The sequence below is a fragment of the Xiphophorus hellerii genome, chromosome 3 (genome assembly GCF_003331165.1).
Source record: "Xiphophorus hellerii strain 12219 chromosome 3, Xiphophorus_hellerii-4.1, whole genome shotgun sequence".
Classification (NCBI taxonomy): Eukaryota; Metazoa; Chordata; class Actinopteri; order Cyprinodontiformes; family Poeciliidae; genus Xiphophorus; species Xiphophorus hellerii.
Window position 1 is genome coordinate 3965466 of NC_045674.1, and position 18817 is coordinate 3984282.

The 18817-nt window shown below is 35.7% G+C and overlaps 2 protein-coding genes across 4 annotated transcripts; both read left to right on the plus strand.

Moving 5' to 3' along the window:
• Positions 1 to 1140: 1140 nt before the first annotated feature.
• Positions 1141 to 8259, plus strand: LOC116717862 (C-type lectin domain family 4 member G-like). Of its 2 annotated transcripts, XM_032559502.1 has the most exons (8): positions 1141 to 1360; positions 2081 to 2158; positions 5791 to 5868; positions 6555 to 6659; positions 7133 to 7378; positions 7477 to 7640; positions 7758 to 7870; positions 7947 to 8259. In XM_032559502.1, the coding sequence occupies exons 1-8, from the start codon at positions 1294 to 1296 to the stop codon at positions 8071 to 8073; spliced, it is 978 nt and encodes a 325-aa protein (XP_032415393.1). In that variant the 5' UTR covers positions 1141 to 1293; the 3' UTR covers positions 8074 to 8259. The 2 variants fall into 2 exon arrangements, with proteins under 2 accessions (XP_032415393.1, XP_032415394.1); XM_032559503.1 differs by lacking the exons at positions 1141 to 1360; positions 2081 to 2158 and adding an exon at positions 4342 to 5386.
• A 3871-nt stretch (positions 8260 to 12130) lies between these two features.
• LOC116717863 (asialoglycoprotein receptor 1-like) lies at positions 12131 to 18329 on the plus strand. 2 transcript variants are annotated; one of them, XM_032559504.1, is made up of 7 exons: positions 13382 to 13451; positions 15799 to 15876; positions 16489 to 16590; positions 16786 to 17094; positions 17176 to 17336; positions 17440 to 17552; positions 17625 to 18329. In XM_032559504.1, the coding sequence occupies exons 1-7, from the start codon at positions 13391 to 13393 to the stop codon at positions 17743 to 17745; spliced, it is 945 nt and encodes a 314-aa protein (XP_032415395.1). In that variant the 5' UTR covers positions 13382 to 13390; the 3' UTR covers positions 17746 to 18329. The 2 variants fall into 2 exon arrangements, with proteins under 2 accessions (XP_032415396.1, XP_032415395.1); XM_032559505.1 differs by lacking the exons at positions 13382 to 13451; positions 15799 to 15876 and adding an exon at positions 12131 to 12354.
• Positions 18330 to 18817: the final 488 nt, after the last annotated feature.

Sequence of the window (18817 nt, forward strand, 5' to 3'; positions counted from 1 at the left end):
GACAAAATGGGGACCGGTGAGGAGATGACTGTTTCTTAAAGGGTAGTGGTGAGTAAAATGTAAGGCATATGGTGCCAATTTATGGCACAATCAAGTAATGTTACATTCAGTTGCTATGAATATGCTATTTATATCAAAACCTACTTAAAGGAAATTTGACTTTGCACTATAGCCTTATCAGACACCTAGAAATTGGCTTCAGTCTGTTTAAGAACCTCCCATCCTTTCTGACATTCCCCCTTCAGCACATCATTACAACAATGCTTATTCTTACTGTTCATGTATAGCCCTTCCACCAGGTGTTTGCTTATTGCTGCTGCTACTAGTCTGGGGGAGACATGGGAAAGTGGTGCTCAATGGGTCTGGAGCTCGGCTTGGAGACTGAAGCTCCTGGGTGGAGCTTTGAGTAAATATGTGGTCCGTTGCTGGAGCAGCATTAAGGCACTCTCAGATGGCTGCAATAATATATTCAAGGGTTTCACAGACATGGATGAATGAATCAAAGCAACACTTCAGATATGTTTTTGATTTAGGAATGACATAACATGATGTAAAGCTCAAAGTTGATTTTGCATAATCAACTTATGCAAAAGTTGATTATTTTATATTGTGGAAAATAACATCATAGACCAAATCTAATCAACGTTTCCTTTCAGCTCCTGGATGCAACAGCTTGCAGATGATGATCAATGTGTAATTTATCTTAAAGACAAACCATGGAAATCAGTGAGTTGTAATAAAATACATGCATGAATCTGACTTTATATACTGAAACACCCCAAGCTCTCAAAACAAAGTGTTGAAAGACTGAAAATATAAATTTCACTTCACAAACTACCTAAATATATACATTTCTGTTTTTTTTTATTTTCAGAAAGAAACTGTAGCACGTCTGTCTTACAAAAGCTCTCAGTGTGGGGGAAGTTTGACCACAGGAACAGAAAAGGTTCCCTTCAACAGTTGTATGAACACCTGCTTTCTCGAGGTTTCCTAGTGAAGTAAAGAGAATAGTGAGGGGCTGGGCTTGTGTGTGTGCAGGTGTGTGGGCGTGCATGTATGCGTGTGGTGTGTGTGTGTGGGGGGGGGATGAAATATGTAATAATATTCAAGATATTTTAGTCTCTTTAATTCATGCATATGTTTTTCAGCTAAAAGCAGAAGGGTTTTGCCATAGTCGTGTGTAACAGGCTTGTCTCAGACGAAATAATCACTTCCTCTACATAATGCTCTTTTGCTTAAGATCAGTGGTTTTTCAGTTTAGAAGACAGATCATTTTTAAAAGTAAGACAGGAAATGGCAGATGAAGACATTCAGTATGCCTCAGTTGTCTTCAAGAATAAGAAACAACCACAACCAAAAAGTAAGTCATGTTTTACTCACACATTAGAGAAGAAAACAGAACATATTATTATTATTATTATTATTATTGGCTTATTTTGTCAGTTTTTTTATTAGGTAATTCTTAGTTGTAATATTGATAGTTGTTCGAGATACCTTCTTTTAAGATGTAAAGGATTAGTTAAAAAGAATAAGTCTCTCCAATTACTAACATGAAAACAACCCAGTTAAGGATGTTTGGAGTCCATCAGCGCTTCACTTTTTTAAAGCCAATGATTGTTAAAACATCCCACAGAGAGTCAGATGTGTTTGGGTATGTTTAAAGTTAACTAATAAAAATTAATTCAAACTGTAAAGAATAATTCACAGTTATCTTATTAGTCCTCTCTAATTACTCTAGTAACTCAAAAACGCTGTATTCTCTTCATATAGAATTTAGGTAAAATATTGGTTTCCATATTTTTCTATCTGATGATCCGTCCATGACTACAACAAGTATTATCTTAGGATTTATGTCATGATTCAAAAATTCTTTTTTGGGCAATAAATTAATTTTACTAGGAGAAATCTGCTGAATAATACTGATAGGACACAGAAAGGAGAAACTCTAGTGTAAAGTCAGTCATTCAGGACATGACAATCCTAAGGAAACTGGACTCCCCTTGCTTCTTCAATAAGAGTAGGCCTCTCATTTCTTGGAGCAAAGAGAGATTGTTAATTATTTTCATTTTAATAATTGCAGGTCCAAATAAGGAGGAAACTATTTATGCTGCAGTAAAGATGCAAAACGAAACACCTCAGGAATCTTCTAACTCAAAAGGTAAGTTGTAAAACAATTATTTTCTGTTACATAGGTTGTCAAACTCCAGTTCTTGCTTGCTGGTGTCCTCAAGTGACAGATCTGTCTCTGCACACACGTTTTTCATGTCCATTTCAGGATTCTGTAGAGCTTGATTGAATGGTAAGGAGGTAACAGCAGAGCCATGGTTGGAGACAGAAGTACTCTGGCTAAAACACCGTCACTGTTAGACAATGTGTCCCATCCCATGCAGGAAACTATTACTCAATGGGAAGCTGTGACAAACTGATGCATTGTAGGTGCACAAAGGAGAGTTACAACAGACCCTTTATTTTAGCAGCTAATTGACCTTAAAACCATCACTGCTAACAAAGCTCAAAAAGTCTTTGCAACCTTCCAGTTATATACACATTTTTCTTTTTTGAAATAAAATTTCTGCTTTTATTTGAACAGTTTTTTCACTTCTTGTAGTCTTTTGGGCTTTTTACACTAATATATATGCACCTCTTGTACAATTGTTCTCTTGGAATTAATTTAATCCGACTATGCTCTTAAAAATCTACAGCTACTTTTCTCATGTTGAAAGTTTCTTGGCAGTAAATTTGATCTTTTATTCTCTATTTAATTACTGCTGCTTGGTGAAGATAAACAATTTTAATTCAACAAGAAATCCTTTCACAAAGTGTATTGCTCCCAGGTATGTGTGTACAATGTACACACATTTCAGCACTTACAGTGCTGAAATGAGCTTCAACACAACCAGGAGCAGTGAATGAGCTAAATGAGAAATTTATGCAACAAAAAAAATCTCTTATTTGGAAAAACATCACATCTTGTCTGAAAGAGTTAATCTAAAGTCTCACCTGTAAATAAGCTGCCACTGTAAATTAAGGCTCCTTTCATGTTTATGTCATTGTTCTCATTTTTCCAGCAACAGAAACCTGACAATATAATAAAATGCTGTATATGTTTTTCCTTATTATTTTGAATGATCATTTCTTAGTGCTATTGCATCTATAATCCAAATACATTGAATTTGTGACATTGTGTAAAACAAATAAAAACAGAATACAAAGATTTGCAGATTCTTTTCAGCCTAACTGAATTTACTGCTAAGACAAAATATTTAATGTCCAAATGGATAAACTTTGTGTTTTTGCAGATATTCAATCATTTGGAATTTGGTGCCTGCAAAATGTTCCAAAAACATTGAGACAGAGGAAATAGGAGACTTTGGAAGTTGAGGAATGCTCAACACAGCACTTGTTTGGAACATTCCACAGGTGAACAGGTTAAATGGAAACACCAACCCTGATAGGTTCAGTCATTAACAAGCAAGGATGGGAAAGGTCTCCCTCTTTGTGAACCACTGAGTGAGCAAATAGTCCAACAGTTTAAGAATGTTTCTCAGTTTACAACTGCAAGGAATTTAGGGATTTTATTATCTACAGCCTATAATATCATCAAAAGATTCAGAGAATCTTGAGAAATCTCTGGAAGAACGCTGCAAGGCCAAAAACCAACATTGAATGCTCATGACCTTTGATCCCTCAAGCAGCACTGCATTAAAGACTGACATCATTCTCCAACCAATATCAGCACATTGGCTCAGGAAGTCTTCAGAAAACCATTGTCATTGAAAATGTGTAGTGAATCACAAAGCACCAAATACAGCAACAGATACTGTATGTTAGTTTGATATGATAGTTCCCAAATGTTTAGTGAGTGTTGAGATGTGACACAGTAGTAAATTTGTTCCTGTACCAACATTTGCAGGCATCAAAATCTAAATGAGTGAATGTTTACAAAAATAACGTTTTTCCATTTAAAATTGCATACCTCCTCTTATTAGTGAGTTCAATTGAATATAGGTTCCCAAGGATTTACAAATCGTCATATTATTTTTATTTATGTTTTGCATAAAATAAAAACTCTTGTCATTAAAATCATTCATAAAAGTGAATTCTTGTTTGTGTACAACTAGATCTTATGGCTCAGTTTTTTAAGTTCTTTGTGTTTCAAAGTACAAAGAACCACTTTTTTGTATTATTCTGCAATGATTCTGCTCAGCCACTGCTCAGCCACTAGAGGGTGCTGCTTTAGTTTATGATAAAGGTTAGGAATAATTTTTTCATTACTATGGATTAATTAAAAGCAGATTTATGTCCACCAAAGTCTGCTTATAAGAAAGTTATTGAATAGATGTTTTCCTATTTACTATACAATTAAGGATAAAGCCAAAAGTGTGGTTGCTAAAAGACAAACACTTTGTGTCGTGCCAAATATTTTCTATGGCAAGAAGATTTTAATTTATCAACAATTGTTTTGCCCAATTTAGATTTAATTATGAAGAAAGAGAAAGCTGTTACATCGACCACTTTATTAGGGACACTTTGGGATGATGATTCTTACACACTGATGTAGAAGAAGTTCTAGAGGTTTTAGGTTTGTACTTCTGTAATTGATGTTTTACTGCTGTGACCTGTTTTCTGATGAATTTGCTGAAATAGGCAACGAAGATTCAATCATACTAAAAAAGCTCAAACTATGATTTTTGTCTTCATTTTGTTGTATTTTCCAGTCTTATGTCCCCCGTCCGACCTGAGCAGAGAGCTATCAGCTGTTTAATCCAGGAGAGTATCTAGTCCAGAAAGAGGAACCTTCGATTTTACACTTAGATCATCGTGGTTAGCTGCTATTCATATGATGTATCTAACTTGATTCACAACATGAAATAATATTTTCAGCATCTATATGCTGTTTCCTTTTGGAAAATAATCTTTATTCCATCATATGACCCAACCCCAACTATGTCCCCCTTTCGCAGGTTTCTAGAAGCCAGTGTTAAAACCACAAAACATTTTGTTGGATGGCTCAAGATCTGTCACTCCCATTTTTAAGTAATAACAGACTGGGGTGGGGAAATTTCTTTCTTTTTTTTTTTTTTGCAAGCATAAGAATGAAGCTCGTTTGCATTCTGTTCCTTTCACTCAGATCATTGTAAAGGCCAAAAATAACACAAAGATATGCCAGATATTAAAAACAGTAAAAGTTTTAAATTGTCAGAGCATAAAAGATACTTGTGACTAAAGGGAAATTCTTACTTCTGCTAAATGGTGGTCAGCTTCTTGCTCAATTTTTTGTTCTTGCCAACAACCCAGACAAACTTTAGCAGTAAGGTTGTAGAGATGGCAGAGGACGAGGTTCAGTATGCTTCAGTTGCTATCAAACGCAAGAGACCGCCAAGAGGTGAGCTTTGTGTTGATATGTTTTATTAACATGATGCTATCTGTGGTTGTCTGATCACTGTCGACTGTAATGTGGATTTAATTAAAATGGGGTACCTGTAGAGCTAGATAGCGAGCCCACCATTATGTTTCTGCCTGTTACACTATGATGGTTCATACAGAACAGATCTATGTATTTTTCCACATCTCTACTTGGTGCCAATAAGTGTGGAGGACATTTAGTATGGTCAGTATTTTTTTTAAAATAAAAGTAAATAGGATTATTACCATCTATTTAGGCCTTCAGTTTCTTCAAATGTGAAAATTGCAATGTCAGGAAAGAAGATGTTAAAACGATGTAATTTTAACATTTTATTACATTTATTTTGCAATACTTAAAGACATTTGAACTTTCATTTATTTTAGCTAAAATACAAGAAGAGGTTGTGTATGGTGAAGTGAAGATACCAAATCAAACAGCTCAGCAAACATCTGACACAAAGGGTAAGTTGCAAAATAAATAAGGTGATGCAAAAATTTAATTATTGTATGTGTAAACTGTCAAGACAGGGTCAAATATTTTAACACTAAGTTGTGCAAGTTTCAGTTCAGATTAACTTTCATCAGAAAGAAAATAATTAATAAGAAAACACAAAATGTGAAAAAATAAATTGTTTTCCAAACAGCAGCTGAGCCAACTGTCTAAACTGAAACTATGAACATCTCCTCATTTTCTCTAATTATATGCTTTTTTCACAAAAAGCTGCTCTACTAAAGTTACAAGTGGTGCTGTTAATGAATTCACCTTGACACAGTCTTAGGGACTTTAAGAGACAATAAACAAAGATGTGCATTTTGAAAGACTCAGAAAGCCTGGAAGATCAGTATGATGCATTTAGGATGACTTATTCCTTTTGTAGATTATGTTATGTTTGTTGAAATAGAGTCACAAATAAGACAGAAAACATTGCTTTGTTGAATCTTTAGGATAATCAGTAGATACCAAGAATAATAATTTTATATTTCTCAATTGAAAATAAAACTTTTCTCTGCCATCTTTCTTTGTTAAATGATGACAATATATATTTTTAAATATTTTAAAATAAAAAAGTGTCAATATAAAACAAGTTGCAAGTTTGCTGTGTCCTCATTAAACTGGATGTTGTATATTTTCTGATTAATTTCCACAGGACCTTTGCCAGATGAAGAGGAAAGAAGGTTTTGCTGGTATAAGAAGTTGGCTTGTTGCTTTGGGACTCTGTGTGTGATTTTGGTCTTGGCCGTGATTGGAGTCTGTAAGTATGTACTGTAAACATGTGACCTATAACAAACATAAATGAGATAACTCTGTTAAAACATGTGGTAATGCAGCCTACATATTCTGGAGACATGGGTTCCCTTGGGTTTACTGGTAAAATAACCAATAGAGAGAACTAGAGATACATTTTAAATTAACCTGCTTTTGAAAATATATAAGAATTCCAAATCTTTAATTAAGGAAATCCTGTAGCTGCTGGTTGTGTACTTTACAAACTAAAACAGTCAGATGTTTGAAACTAGTTGTTTTCTTCCAAAAATAATAAGAATATTCTTAAAATGATTCATTTTACATGTCAAATGGACAGAAAAAGTCCTCGTACTTTTAGAAGAACAGAATACATTTCTATTGGTTTTGTTTAGCAAATTTTGTTAAAGATTTCAAAATCCTACATGTGTTTTTATAAATATTTTATCCATATGTAATATGTAACATCTTGATGTCGTGCAGTTGTATTTCTTCACAAGAGCAAGCTGAACCAGCTGGAAATCAACCAAACCGCCTTGCTGCAGAAAAATGTCAACCTGACACAACAAAACCAAAACCTGACAACAGAACTTAATCAGGTTAAAAAGATAAACCAGGAGCTGCAGACATGGAAGAAAAACCTCACAGAGCAAATAGAAAGCATGAAGAATGAGCAGAATGTCAGTCGAGCTCAATGGAGCATTGATCAATACTGTCCCAAAAACAAAGGTATGTTCAGATCTCTTTGTGGTTAAAGATTAGCTCTAATATTAATTACTGTATATTGGCCAGTCCAAATGTTTATTGGTTGATCTCTGTTGTTTCAGAGAGACGGTGTGTTTCTTGTCAGGGCGGTTGGCTTGATCTTCAGTCCAGCTGCTATGCAGTTAATGATGCTGAACCTAGGAATCAGAAAACCTGGGAAGAAGCACGAGAAGACTGCAGAGGAAAGAGTTCAGATCTGACTGTTGTTGGTAATGAAAAAGAAAAGGTAAAGACAGAGCTGGAAACTGTTTATATGAATTTCCAGCTCCAGTACATTTTCAGCACAAACTGTTGGCCATGTAAGTGAAGTAAATATGTAATAATTTTATATTATTGTCCACAGATGTATCTTAAAGACAACAGTTGGTTTAGAAACAACATTAAAGGATACTGGATTGGTCTCAGAGCTGTAAAAGGGATATGGAAATGGATCGATGGAAGTGATCTGACCAATCAGTGAGAGACACATTATCTTTTAAACTGTGTATAAAACAAATATATCAGCCTTGATTTAACTGATGTTTCTCCGTAGATCCTGGATAGAGAAGCCTGCAACTGAAGGTCAATGTGTTACTTCTCTGCAGAACCGAGAATGGAAATCAGTGAACTGTACTGACAGGAACGGCTGGATCTGTGAGAAGAAGGCTTTATCTGTTTAAAATGAAATATTCAGATACAGGTTATTATTTGGAAAACCTAAACATAAAATATATTAAAATTTTGCTTAGATTTTCTCACAAGAGATAAACAATTATACTTTGCTATTAACCATAACAAGAAAAATGATATAATTATAATAATTGCTGCAGTAACTGAAAGAATTAAAGCTGTACATTTGCATGGTTTATGGAACTTGACTTAATGCTGTGTTTTGATTGTTGATTATATGTTGCATTGTGTTTCTGTGTTTGATATGATGTAAAGCACTTTGAAATGCCTTGCTGCTGAAATGTGCTATACAAATAAAATTTGATTGATTGATTGATTGATGACCGAAAGAATGAGATCACTGATACAAGCGGCCGAAATGGGTTTTCTCCGCAGGGTGTCTGGGCTCTCCCTTAGAGATAGGGTGAGAAGCTCAGTCATCCGGGAGGGACTCAGAGTAGAGCCGCTGCTCCTTCACATCGAGAGGAGCCAGTTGAGGTGGCTCGGGCATCTGGTCAGGATGCCTCCTGGACGCCTCCCTGGCGAGGTGCTCCGGGCATGTCCCATCGGGAGGAGGCCCCGGGGAAGATCCAGGACAGAGACTATGTTTCTCGGCTGGCCTGGGAATGTCTTGAGGTTCCCCCGGAGAAGCTGGAACAAGTGGCTGGGGACAGGGAAGTCTGGGCCTCCCTTCTTAAGCTGCTACCCCCGCGACCCAAACCCGGATAAGCGGAAGAAATTGGCTGGATGGATGGATGGATGGATGGATGGATGGATGGAGTTTATTTAGCAAAGCCAGTTTCTCACTCACTAGGTCCTGCCCAACTCACCTTACAGTAAAGTGCCGTGTAATGCAAGCTGAAGTACAGGTTTCTTGATTCGAGGCTGGACAACTGCATATCTCAGATTTTCAGGAACTACATCTGAAGATAGACTGCTGTTCACAAGAGCAAGAACTGAAGGACCTACAGTGAGATAAACTGCATTATCTGGAGAACTTGTTGGTTTTAGATGACTAACCACCTCCTGCAAAAATGACAAGGTTGAAAGCTGTGAAAAGAATCAGAATATGGCAAAAGGCGGAGGGGTCATGAGAGGAAGCTTCAATCTGGGCCCTGATACAATTGACTTTCACAACAAAAAAGTGCAAAACGTTTTTCCATGGAGCAGATAAACAATATTTTAAATAAAGCAGAAGGACTGTGACTGGGACCTGAGCTGAAAAGCTGGGTTTTGTTTTGGTGCAGGGCAAATTAATCAAATAATCCAAATAATCAGCTCATCTCAACCGGCCACACTGTTTGTTATCATCATGTAAAGTTCTGGAGTTTGTAGGAGTGAGCTGCTGTTTATGTTTCCTTAGTTTTCTCATGTTTTCTTAGTTAGGGAGGTAAGCCTTTGTCATTTGGTTTATTTACTTTCAATTAAGTAAGTTGGTTAATATTCAGATAGTTTTCTTTTGTTTGTTGTTTTCAGCATTAGCTCTCTCTGAAGCCATATACTCCCCTTGTTGTAACATCGCAATCAAAAATACATCTTTTTAAAATAAATAACATTCTAAAATGTTCAACTTCGTGTGTGTTGGCTGCTTGGGATCTGAAGAGGATGGATCCTTCATGTTATGATCTGGCCACCCATAGACGGGTCGTAACACCGACTTGCAGAATTGAGCTTGGGATACGAGTCAAAACAATTTATTTACTCAGATGAAAACAGTTGATGGAAAATATGATGCAGAGGTTTTGTTTTTTTCTCTAACGCTAAAAGCGGTTACATTTGGAGGAGGAGAAGTAAGCTGTTTTATGTAGGGCTGAAAAGATTAATCATGATAAATCAATCATTTGAAATTAATGTAACCCAATTTAATAATTTATTAATCATTAGCTAGAGTAAACACTATAAAAATGCCATTTGCTGAAAGAACACATAAAGCAAAACTCTGCATAAAACATACATTTTGCATTTAAGAGTATAAAAACAGACCTTTGTTTGTAAACATGTTCTATCCAAAACTTGTCATGAGGTGTGGTGGATGGTGGTGAGGCAGACGCTGGAGACCCAGGTAAGTGTGCGAAAATGATGATTTTAATGATGAAACCAGGAATACAAAGTCCAAAATCCCAGGCAGCACGGCTGAGTGGAAGCCAGGGCTCAACGCCGGTAGCAACTGGTGAAACGAAGGACGACAGAACAGCAGCTCACACATACGACACTGAATTGACAAGGACCTGACGAGGAACAAGGAACACAGGTGGGGTTAAATACACAGAGGGTAATCAAGGAAATGAGACACACCAGGGAGCAATCAAGGGACAACAAGGAAACTCAGGGACACAGAAAAACTCTAAATAAACACACAGGAAAACACAGATCCTGACAGAACTCCTCAATGGGCAGTTTTAGCTTTACCTGGTTTAAATTGTGTTGGAAAAATAATCTCCTGTTATTCGTCTTTTACGTACAATTATCACTCCGTTAATCCAATAAATAATCACCAGATTGATCCTTCACTTTATTGACGTTAAGTCTGGCAGAAAGGACTGAGCCTTTCAGATCTTGATGTTAGATGTTTTTTGGTTGTTTTTTTTAAATGCAGATGCATCCTTTGCTACAAATGAACAAGTGTTCACTAAAGTAATCCTATTTTATTGTATTTTAGGCATTTTATTTTCTTATTTATAAACATGTTTTTTCCAGTGTTTGTAAGCTTATAATTTTGACTCTGATGAGACAGATAAAGCTCTGCCTGTAAGTAAGAACACATCAAATAATAATAATGACAATCATAATTAAAATAATAATAATAATTATCATCTGTGTTTTAAAGCATCACATCACCTAGTAATAACAAAACCTGTTTGCTAATGTTAGCTAATGTTTGATGGCCTGATATGACTCCTCAATGAATAATATATCAAATTAAAGCATTTCTGGTTAATTGTGTGAAAGCGATACTTCAAGTTTAACCCTCCTGTTATGTTCCGGGTCAAATTGACCCGTTTTAAAATTTAGAAATTAAAAAAAAAAAAATAGAAGCATTTTTTTTTGCATGAAACGTTTTCTATTTGTCTTAATAGGTGCACTCTAGACATAAGTTGAAAATTTATTCATTTTACACATTTGTACCAAACCCTAGGTCTACTTTTTACATCGATACTGTTCGGGTCAATTTGACCCGGCAGTCAGGTTAAAGTGCAAAAAAAGATTTTAAAATGTCCAATTCTATATGTTTCCCTGCAGTTATGAACCATATTTCACCACACACACACTCACACACAAACACACGCAACCACACACACACAAGCCCACTTTCTCACTATTATCTTTACTTCACTAGGAAACTGCGAGAAAGCAGGTGTTCACACAACCTTTGACGGGAATCTTTTCTGTTCCTGTGGACAAACTCCACCCACTCTGAGTGACACTCAGCAGAAGTGGATGAAAACATAAATACTCTCTGCATGACTCATTTATCTTGATTTTAATCAGCGGGTCAATTTGACCCAGAACAGTATGTGTGTCTCAAGTTCAATTATAAAGATCACCCTTTGGTAAAAAAAAAAAAAGTATAATATAAAATAATTTACCAAAGGTCAACTTCAAGGAAATTATTGTTTTTTTGTGTCTAGGTTTTTTTCAGTGGACATTAAAAATCTAAATTCCATTTTTTATGTCCAAATGAGTAAATGAGCAGGTTGTCGTCATTGATCCTTAATTTCTGAGAAATAATAAAACATCATTGCACAAATATTGATTGAAATGGTTAGTATTGGAGTTAATAATCAGATACAAAAATGTTGTGGAGGAATTTTTTGGTTTCTGACACTATTGCATGATTAAACACTCCCTGGGTCAAATTGACCCACGAACATTTTTGCTGTACCCTAGAAACGAACATAACAGGAGGGTTAAGTTTTTATTTAGCTGTGTTTTACTCAGCTTTCATTCTGGGTACAGTTCACTGAACAACTCAGATGATTAAGACAGAAAGCTTGTTCAGCTTCCTGTACGAGACGGATGGATGGAGATGGATGCTACAGGATGCTCTCTATGTCTATCTATTTTAAATTACCTCAGTCTGAAGACATGCTGGTGGAAGAAAAGACACTGACAGATACTTTCAGTTCCAAGCAAATAAGATTACATTTAATTTAAAAGATTTAGAAAATTAATTGTGTAACAAATGCAAGCTTTTGAGCCGTCGTTTCTTTCAGCTAAAAAAGAGGAAGAGATTGTATACGATGAAGTGAAGAAACACAACCAAACGTCTCAGCAAACATTTGACACAAATGGTAAGTAGTTGAAAAAATAAATACATTCTAAAACAATATCGTAGCATATATTAACTCTAATAGAAACAACTCAGTAATTTTTACAAGTTTCAGTTCAGATAAACTCTCAACAGAAAGGACGTGAATATTTTTCAAGTGGAAACTGACACATTTCATTGAGTTTTGTCTTTAATTCCTCCCCAAGCGTCAGCAAAAGTAATGACTAAACGGAGCATCATCCCATTTCAAAAATAGGCTTCCTCAAACAAATAGCTGGAAAACTACAGTAACAAATGGTGCTGCACCATTGTACACTGTGGAGTTTCAGAGGGAAATCATCTACATATATTTTAACAACAAAACATCACAAAATGCTGCCTGCTGCTGTTACCATGCAAAAGCAACTGAAATATAAAGAGTAATATTTTTATTTACTGACAGTAAAACTCACTGAACAACTCAGATGATTAAGACAGAAAGCTTGTTCAGCTTCCTGTACGAGACAGGAATAACCACACTGTCTTTCACTGTGTGGTTATTTTCAAAACGCCTGTTACAGGAAAACTGGTTTAACCCACAGTAGGGAGGGTCTGACTTTCATGTGTTAAACATTGCAAAATAAAAAAAAAATAAAAAAATAGACACACATATATTGTGTATGTGTGTATGTATATATATATATATATATATATATATATATATATATATACTGTATATATATACCGTATATATATATATATATATATATATATATATATATATATATATATATATATATATATATGTGTGTGTGTGTGTGTGTGGGTGTGTGTATATATAGCCTTAGAGCTACAGTGACTCCACAGATTTAATTCTGTATTTTATATCAATGAATATGCTGACAATACAAAGGCTCTTTGTGAAAGTTTTACTTCTTCTTCTTTTCCCAGATGACTTAATAAAGCAAATAATATTTCTGATTTCAAAAAAGCAGAAGTTCAAAATTGCCAGAGCATAAAACAGACGTATGAGTAACAGGAAATATCTACTTCTCCTAAAGACTGTAAAGACAGTAGAAATGGAAGATAGCGAGGTCCAGTATGCTTCGGTGGTTTTCAAAAACAAGAGACCCCCAAGAGGTGAGATTTGTGTTTATATTTTTAAAAGTCCTCTGTCTAATATGATGCTGTTTGTGCTTGAGGTTATGTATGTGTTGAGTGTAATGTCAGTTCATTTAAAATATGGTAGCTCTAGTCTGAGAAATTCTCCATGAACAGACAACTTTTTGTTAAGCTGTTAAAAAGTTTACATCTGAGAATTTCACATCTGAGGGTAAACCCACAGATTAGACATCTCTGTCTCAAACATCCAACAGCATACATTAAGAAACAATTATTGTAATCAAATATGTTGAAAACAATTTAACAAACCAAGGAATCTTCCAAGAAGCTGATCTTGCTTTGTTCTTTTTAAACAGAGCATAATTAAACATTTGTAGTTACAGTTGGTTCATCCACAAGTAAAGCTTATATTTTATGAAATAGGTAACAGTTTTTGTTTTGCATATACCAATTCATGTTGTATGAGATAGATGGTTGGAGTTAATGGTGCAGCAAAAGGACCAACACTGGAAAATCCCACATAAAGTATATCTATCACAAGGATAGCAAGCGAGCTTATAGCATCAGCCCAGATCCTGCTGACGGGATCTGGGCTGGAGGTTCGCGGCTGTAAATAGAAGTTATTGCAGAACCTCAAGTCTTAATGGAAGATTCGGCCCAGAGCATTTAGAGTTCACAAAATAAACATCAGAGAAAATATTGTAGCAATAATTAGAACCGCAGCAAAAAGCCAAACATGCCACAATGAGATGAATCAAAATGTCTCCAAAGCATCGGCGTACTGATAGGGGCCACCGGGGGATTCCAGGTAGATTCTAGGTAAATTCCAGGTGGATTCCAGAGATGCGCATCACAGCGGCTGTTCATGCAGGGCCGGTCCAAGGTAATATGGGGCCTTAGACAGAACCCCCCTGCCCCCGGAACCCGTCCTACTAAGAGCCTCAGCATCACTAACATGTTTAAATATAGATCAGGTGAATCTGTGAGAGAGAGACCAGGTTTATTGGCCCAGTTTAAAATCAATCACCGATTATTGGTTATTTGCTGTGATGTATTTGTGATCAAACCCAATTCAAACACAAAGATTACACCATATTGTAGCCATGGTAACACAACAATAAAACTATCAAGATGATTCTTTAAACTTTTACAAATTAAACTTCCTAATTAAATCCTAAATGTATTATTTATTTTTTCTCAGCTGAATGCATTAAATAAAATGTAATAACATTGTCATTCTCTATAAATGATGCTACAGGTTTAGATCTACGGTCTGTGTTACAATTAAACCATTTCTAGGAGTCCCTGAGTGTCTGGAGGCCCCTGAATGGCCCCTACCAGCAGCCACTGAGTTTTCTTTGCCTTGATATTCCAGTCTTATAATTCTAGGTCTCAGAGGTGCTAATATCAAACTATTATATAGAGTTAACCCCTTTGAGTTTTTTTGATCTATAAATCAGTCTGCAGCCAGGTTGTTCTAGAGGTTAAACAGATATTATTAGGGCTTAATTAGTAAAATGGCAGCAAATTAGCTTATTTCATAACTTCATAACCAGCGACTTTCTCTCCTCTGGTCTGTTCAACAGCTACAGTCTCAGATCAGCTCAGCCCTCCAGGACTGTCAGCAGCAGAAACAGAAACTTTATACCTGTTGGGGAAAATGTAGACTATATTTGCTTTGCATTTCCCTTCATGATGGCAATGATATAGTCATTCAATATAGTTAATTAGATTCTTGATTAATATGGGTTGTTGTTATACTGTGTTTTTGTTCAACATGCCCCTTTTTAAAATTTGAGCCCCCGCCCCTCCAAAGGTCTCTGCACGGCCCTGACTATTGCGATCTGTAGAAATGCATCCCTTCTGGTGAAAACCAACTAAGGAATCTTTTCATAGCGCTGTCAATTACCCCTGTGTATGCGCGCTGCTCAATGTGTCAAGGACAGAGAAACAACTTACCCTAAAAGAAAACAGTTTATCTGTCATCATTGGTGGCCATGCTCACCAGCCTTAGCATTAATGACAAGCTCTACTGTAGAGACGCTGTAGCATAGCAGAGAGCAAGAGTGAGGGTGTGAGCAGCGTGTGCACAAGCAAGTTTCTTAAAAAGCATTTTTTGTTCATTTTCCTGTGATGGATGCTTTTCCTCTTCTTAAGTAAGGATCATCTCTTACTTAAATGGATGCTACAGGATGCTCTCTATGTCTATCTATTTTAAATTACCTCAGTCTGAAGACATGCTGGTGGAAGAAAAGACACTGACAGATACTTTCAGTTCCAAGCAAATAAGATTACATTTAATTTAAAAGATTTAGAAAATTAATTGTGTAACAAATGCAAGCTTTTGAGCCGTCGTTTCTTTCAGCTAAAAAAGAGGAAGAGATTGTATACGATGAAGTGAAGAAACACAACCAAACGTCTCAGCAAACATTTGACACAAATGGTAAGTAGTTGAAAAAATAAATACATTCTAAAACAATATCGTAGCATATATTAACTCTAATAGAAACAACTCAGTAATTTTTACAAGTTTCAGTTCAGATAAACTCTCAACAGAAAGGACGTGAATATTTTTCAAGTGGAAACTGACACATTTCATTGAGTTTTGTCTTTAATTCCTCCCCAAGCGTCAGCAAAAGTAATGACTAAACGGAGCATCATCCCATTTCAAAAATAGGCTTCCTCCTACAAATAGCTGGAAAACTACAGTAACAAATGGTGCTGCACCATTGTACACTGTGGAGTTTCAGAGGGAAATCATCTACATATATTTTAACAACAAAACATCACAAAATGCTGCCTGCTGCTGTTACCATGCAAAAGCAACTGAAATATAAAGAGTAATATTTTTATTTACTGACAGTAAAACTCCTTATTTTTTCTAGTACTTAGCAAAGGAGCTTTCTTTGCTAAGTTATGACAATCAATTTTGTAAAATGTTAAAATTAGAACATTTCAATATAAAACTGCACACTGAAACAGGTTTCTCTTGCTATATGTAACTTTTACCCTCATTAAACTTTTGTCTTGTATATTTTCTGATGTGTCTATGCAGGACCTTTGTCAGAAAGAAGCTACAGGTATCAAAAGTTGGCTTGTTGCTTTGGGAATCTGTGTGTGATTTTGGTGATGATTATCGTTGGAGTCAGCGTTTACTGTAAGTATGCAAAAGATAAAGGTCATGAATGAGGTGACAATCAAAGCTGGGATAATATACTGACCCAAAAAACTGAACTGATGTATAGCCAATATGTTTCCTTAGCTCAAAATTACAAACATTACAAATTACCTCATATATATTTAAATCTGCATTACTATTATGAAATCCATAACATGTTGGTGCTTTTTGCAGTTGTACTTCTGCACAGGAGTGATGAACAGCAGCTGACACAGTTGAGAAGAAACAAAACATTCCTGCTGGAGGAAAATATCAACCTGACAAGCCTTAGCAACAAACTCAGCTCAAGTTTCACCATCCAGGTTCACAATTTGACACAACAAAAACGAAACCTGACAGAAGAACTTCGTCGAGTTAAAGAGAAAAACCAGGAGCTGCAGACAGATAAGGAAACTCTCACAAGACAAATAGAAACCATGAAGAAAACTTGGAATGAGCAGAAACTCAGGATCATCAATGAATACTGTCACAGAACAAACAACAGTATGTTTAGATTTCCTTGTAGTAAAAGATTATCCTTACTATTGGTCAATCCAAATGTTTATTAGTTTATCTCTTTTTCAGAAAGGAGCGGTTCTTGTGAGAGTGGCTGGACTTACTGTCAGTACAGCTGCTATGCAGTTAATAATGCTGAACCTCCAACACATAAAACCTGGAACGAAGCACGAGACGACTGCAACAGAAAAACTTCAGATCTGACTGTTGTTGGTAATGAAGAAGAAAAGGTAAAGACAGAGCTGGGAAACTGTTTAAGTGAATTATACATATATTTTCTGTTGGTGATGTAAGTGAAATAAATATGTAATCATTTTATCTCACTCTATACAGTTGTTTCTTGATGACACCAGTTGGGATAAACAAGGAATTAAAGGATACTGGATTGGCCTTCGGGCTGTAGGAGGGAAATGGAAATGGATCAATGGAAGTTATCTGACCAATCAGTGAGAGACATTATTTCTTAAATTTGTATTAAACAAGTCTACCAGCTTGATCTAACTGATGCTTTTCCTTAGGGCCTGGATACAACAGCAGCCTGCAACTGATGGTCAATGTGTAACTTCTCTCCAGAACCGAGAATGGACATCAGTGAGCTGTACTAAGAAGAACGCATGGATCTGTGAGAAGAAGAGTTAATCTGTTCAGACATGAAATATTCAACTTCTATAGGTTATTTAGAAAAATTAAAACAAAATATCTATTTTATAGTTCTAATGTTAAATTTTTTCACCAGATCTAAGCAGTTATAGTTTATTATTCAATAAATTTAACATAGCAGTGTTATTTTAATTACTGTGCTTGTTATAATCTAAGCGGTAAAATTGCTTAGTGAGTTCATTCCACCTTTATTGAACTCAACATAATTTTACTCTGAGGAAGTGAACAGAATTTAGAAAAAGTAAATTTCTTTCGGTGACATACAATAATTCATTTCACACATTTGAAATGGTTTTCTGCAGTTTGTTTCAGGGCCAAAATGAATTAGCAAACTCATTGAAAAGAGGTTGGGGACTGATGTTTCTGTTTTCTTGAGCTTTTCTTTTGTTACTGTTGACGATTTTAAGTCAGCAGAGGGTGCTGCATTACTACTAAAAATGACTGCTTTGATGAAATAATAGAAATATTTTTAAATGTTGTGGTGATGTGTCATATTACAAGTTTCGATGCATGTGCTTCTTTTAACATTGTTATTGTGGATAAAACTAATGTTTGTAATGCCAGTGACAGCTGACTCTGCTTCATGTTTTCTTGTCACCTTCTCACTAAAGCCCCACCAGGCACTGATATTGTTCCTGGACTACACAGAAGATCATTGTTGCTATGTTCACTTTAAAGTAAACAGATTAGAAACATCAGCACATTCTCTTCAGTCAATACGCTATAGTGAATATAGCTCCGGTTTCATTGTTCATTACTGGTTTCTCCCTTTATAATTACCGCTTGCTGCCTATGTTGCACATCTTGTTTACCCTGTTACTGCCCCTGTAAAATTTATTTTTGTTTTTTATTAACCTTCCAATTATGTTCATTTCTGAGGCACAGCAATGATCTTCCCAGGTCAATTTGACTCAGGGATTTTTTTTAATACGCAGTTGTGTCAGAATCCAAAACTTTCCCCCAAAATATTTTTGTATTTCATCATTAACTCTATTATTAACAATTTCAATCAATATTTAGCTCAGTGATGTTCTTTACCTCTTAGAAATAA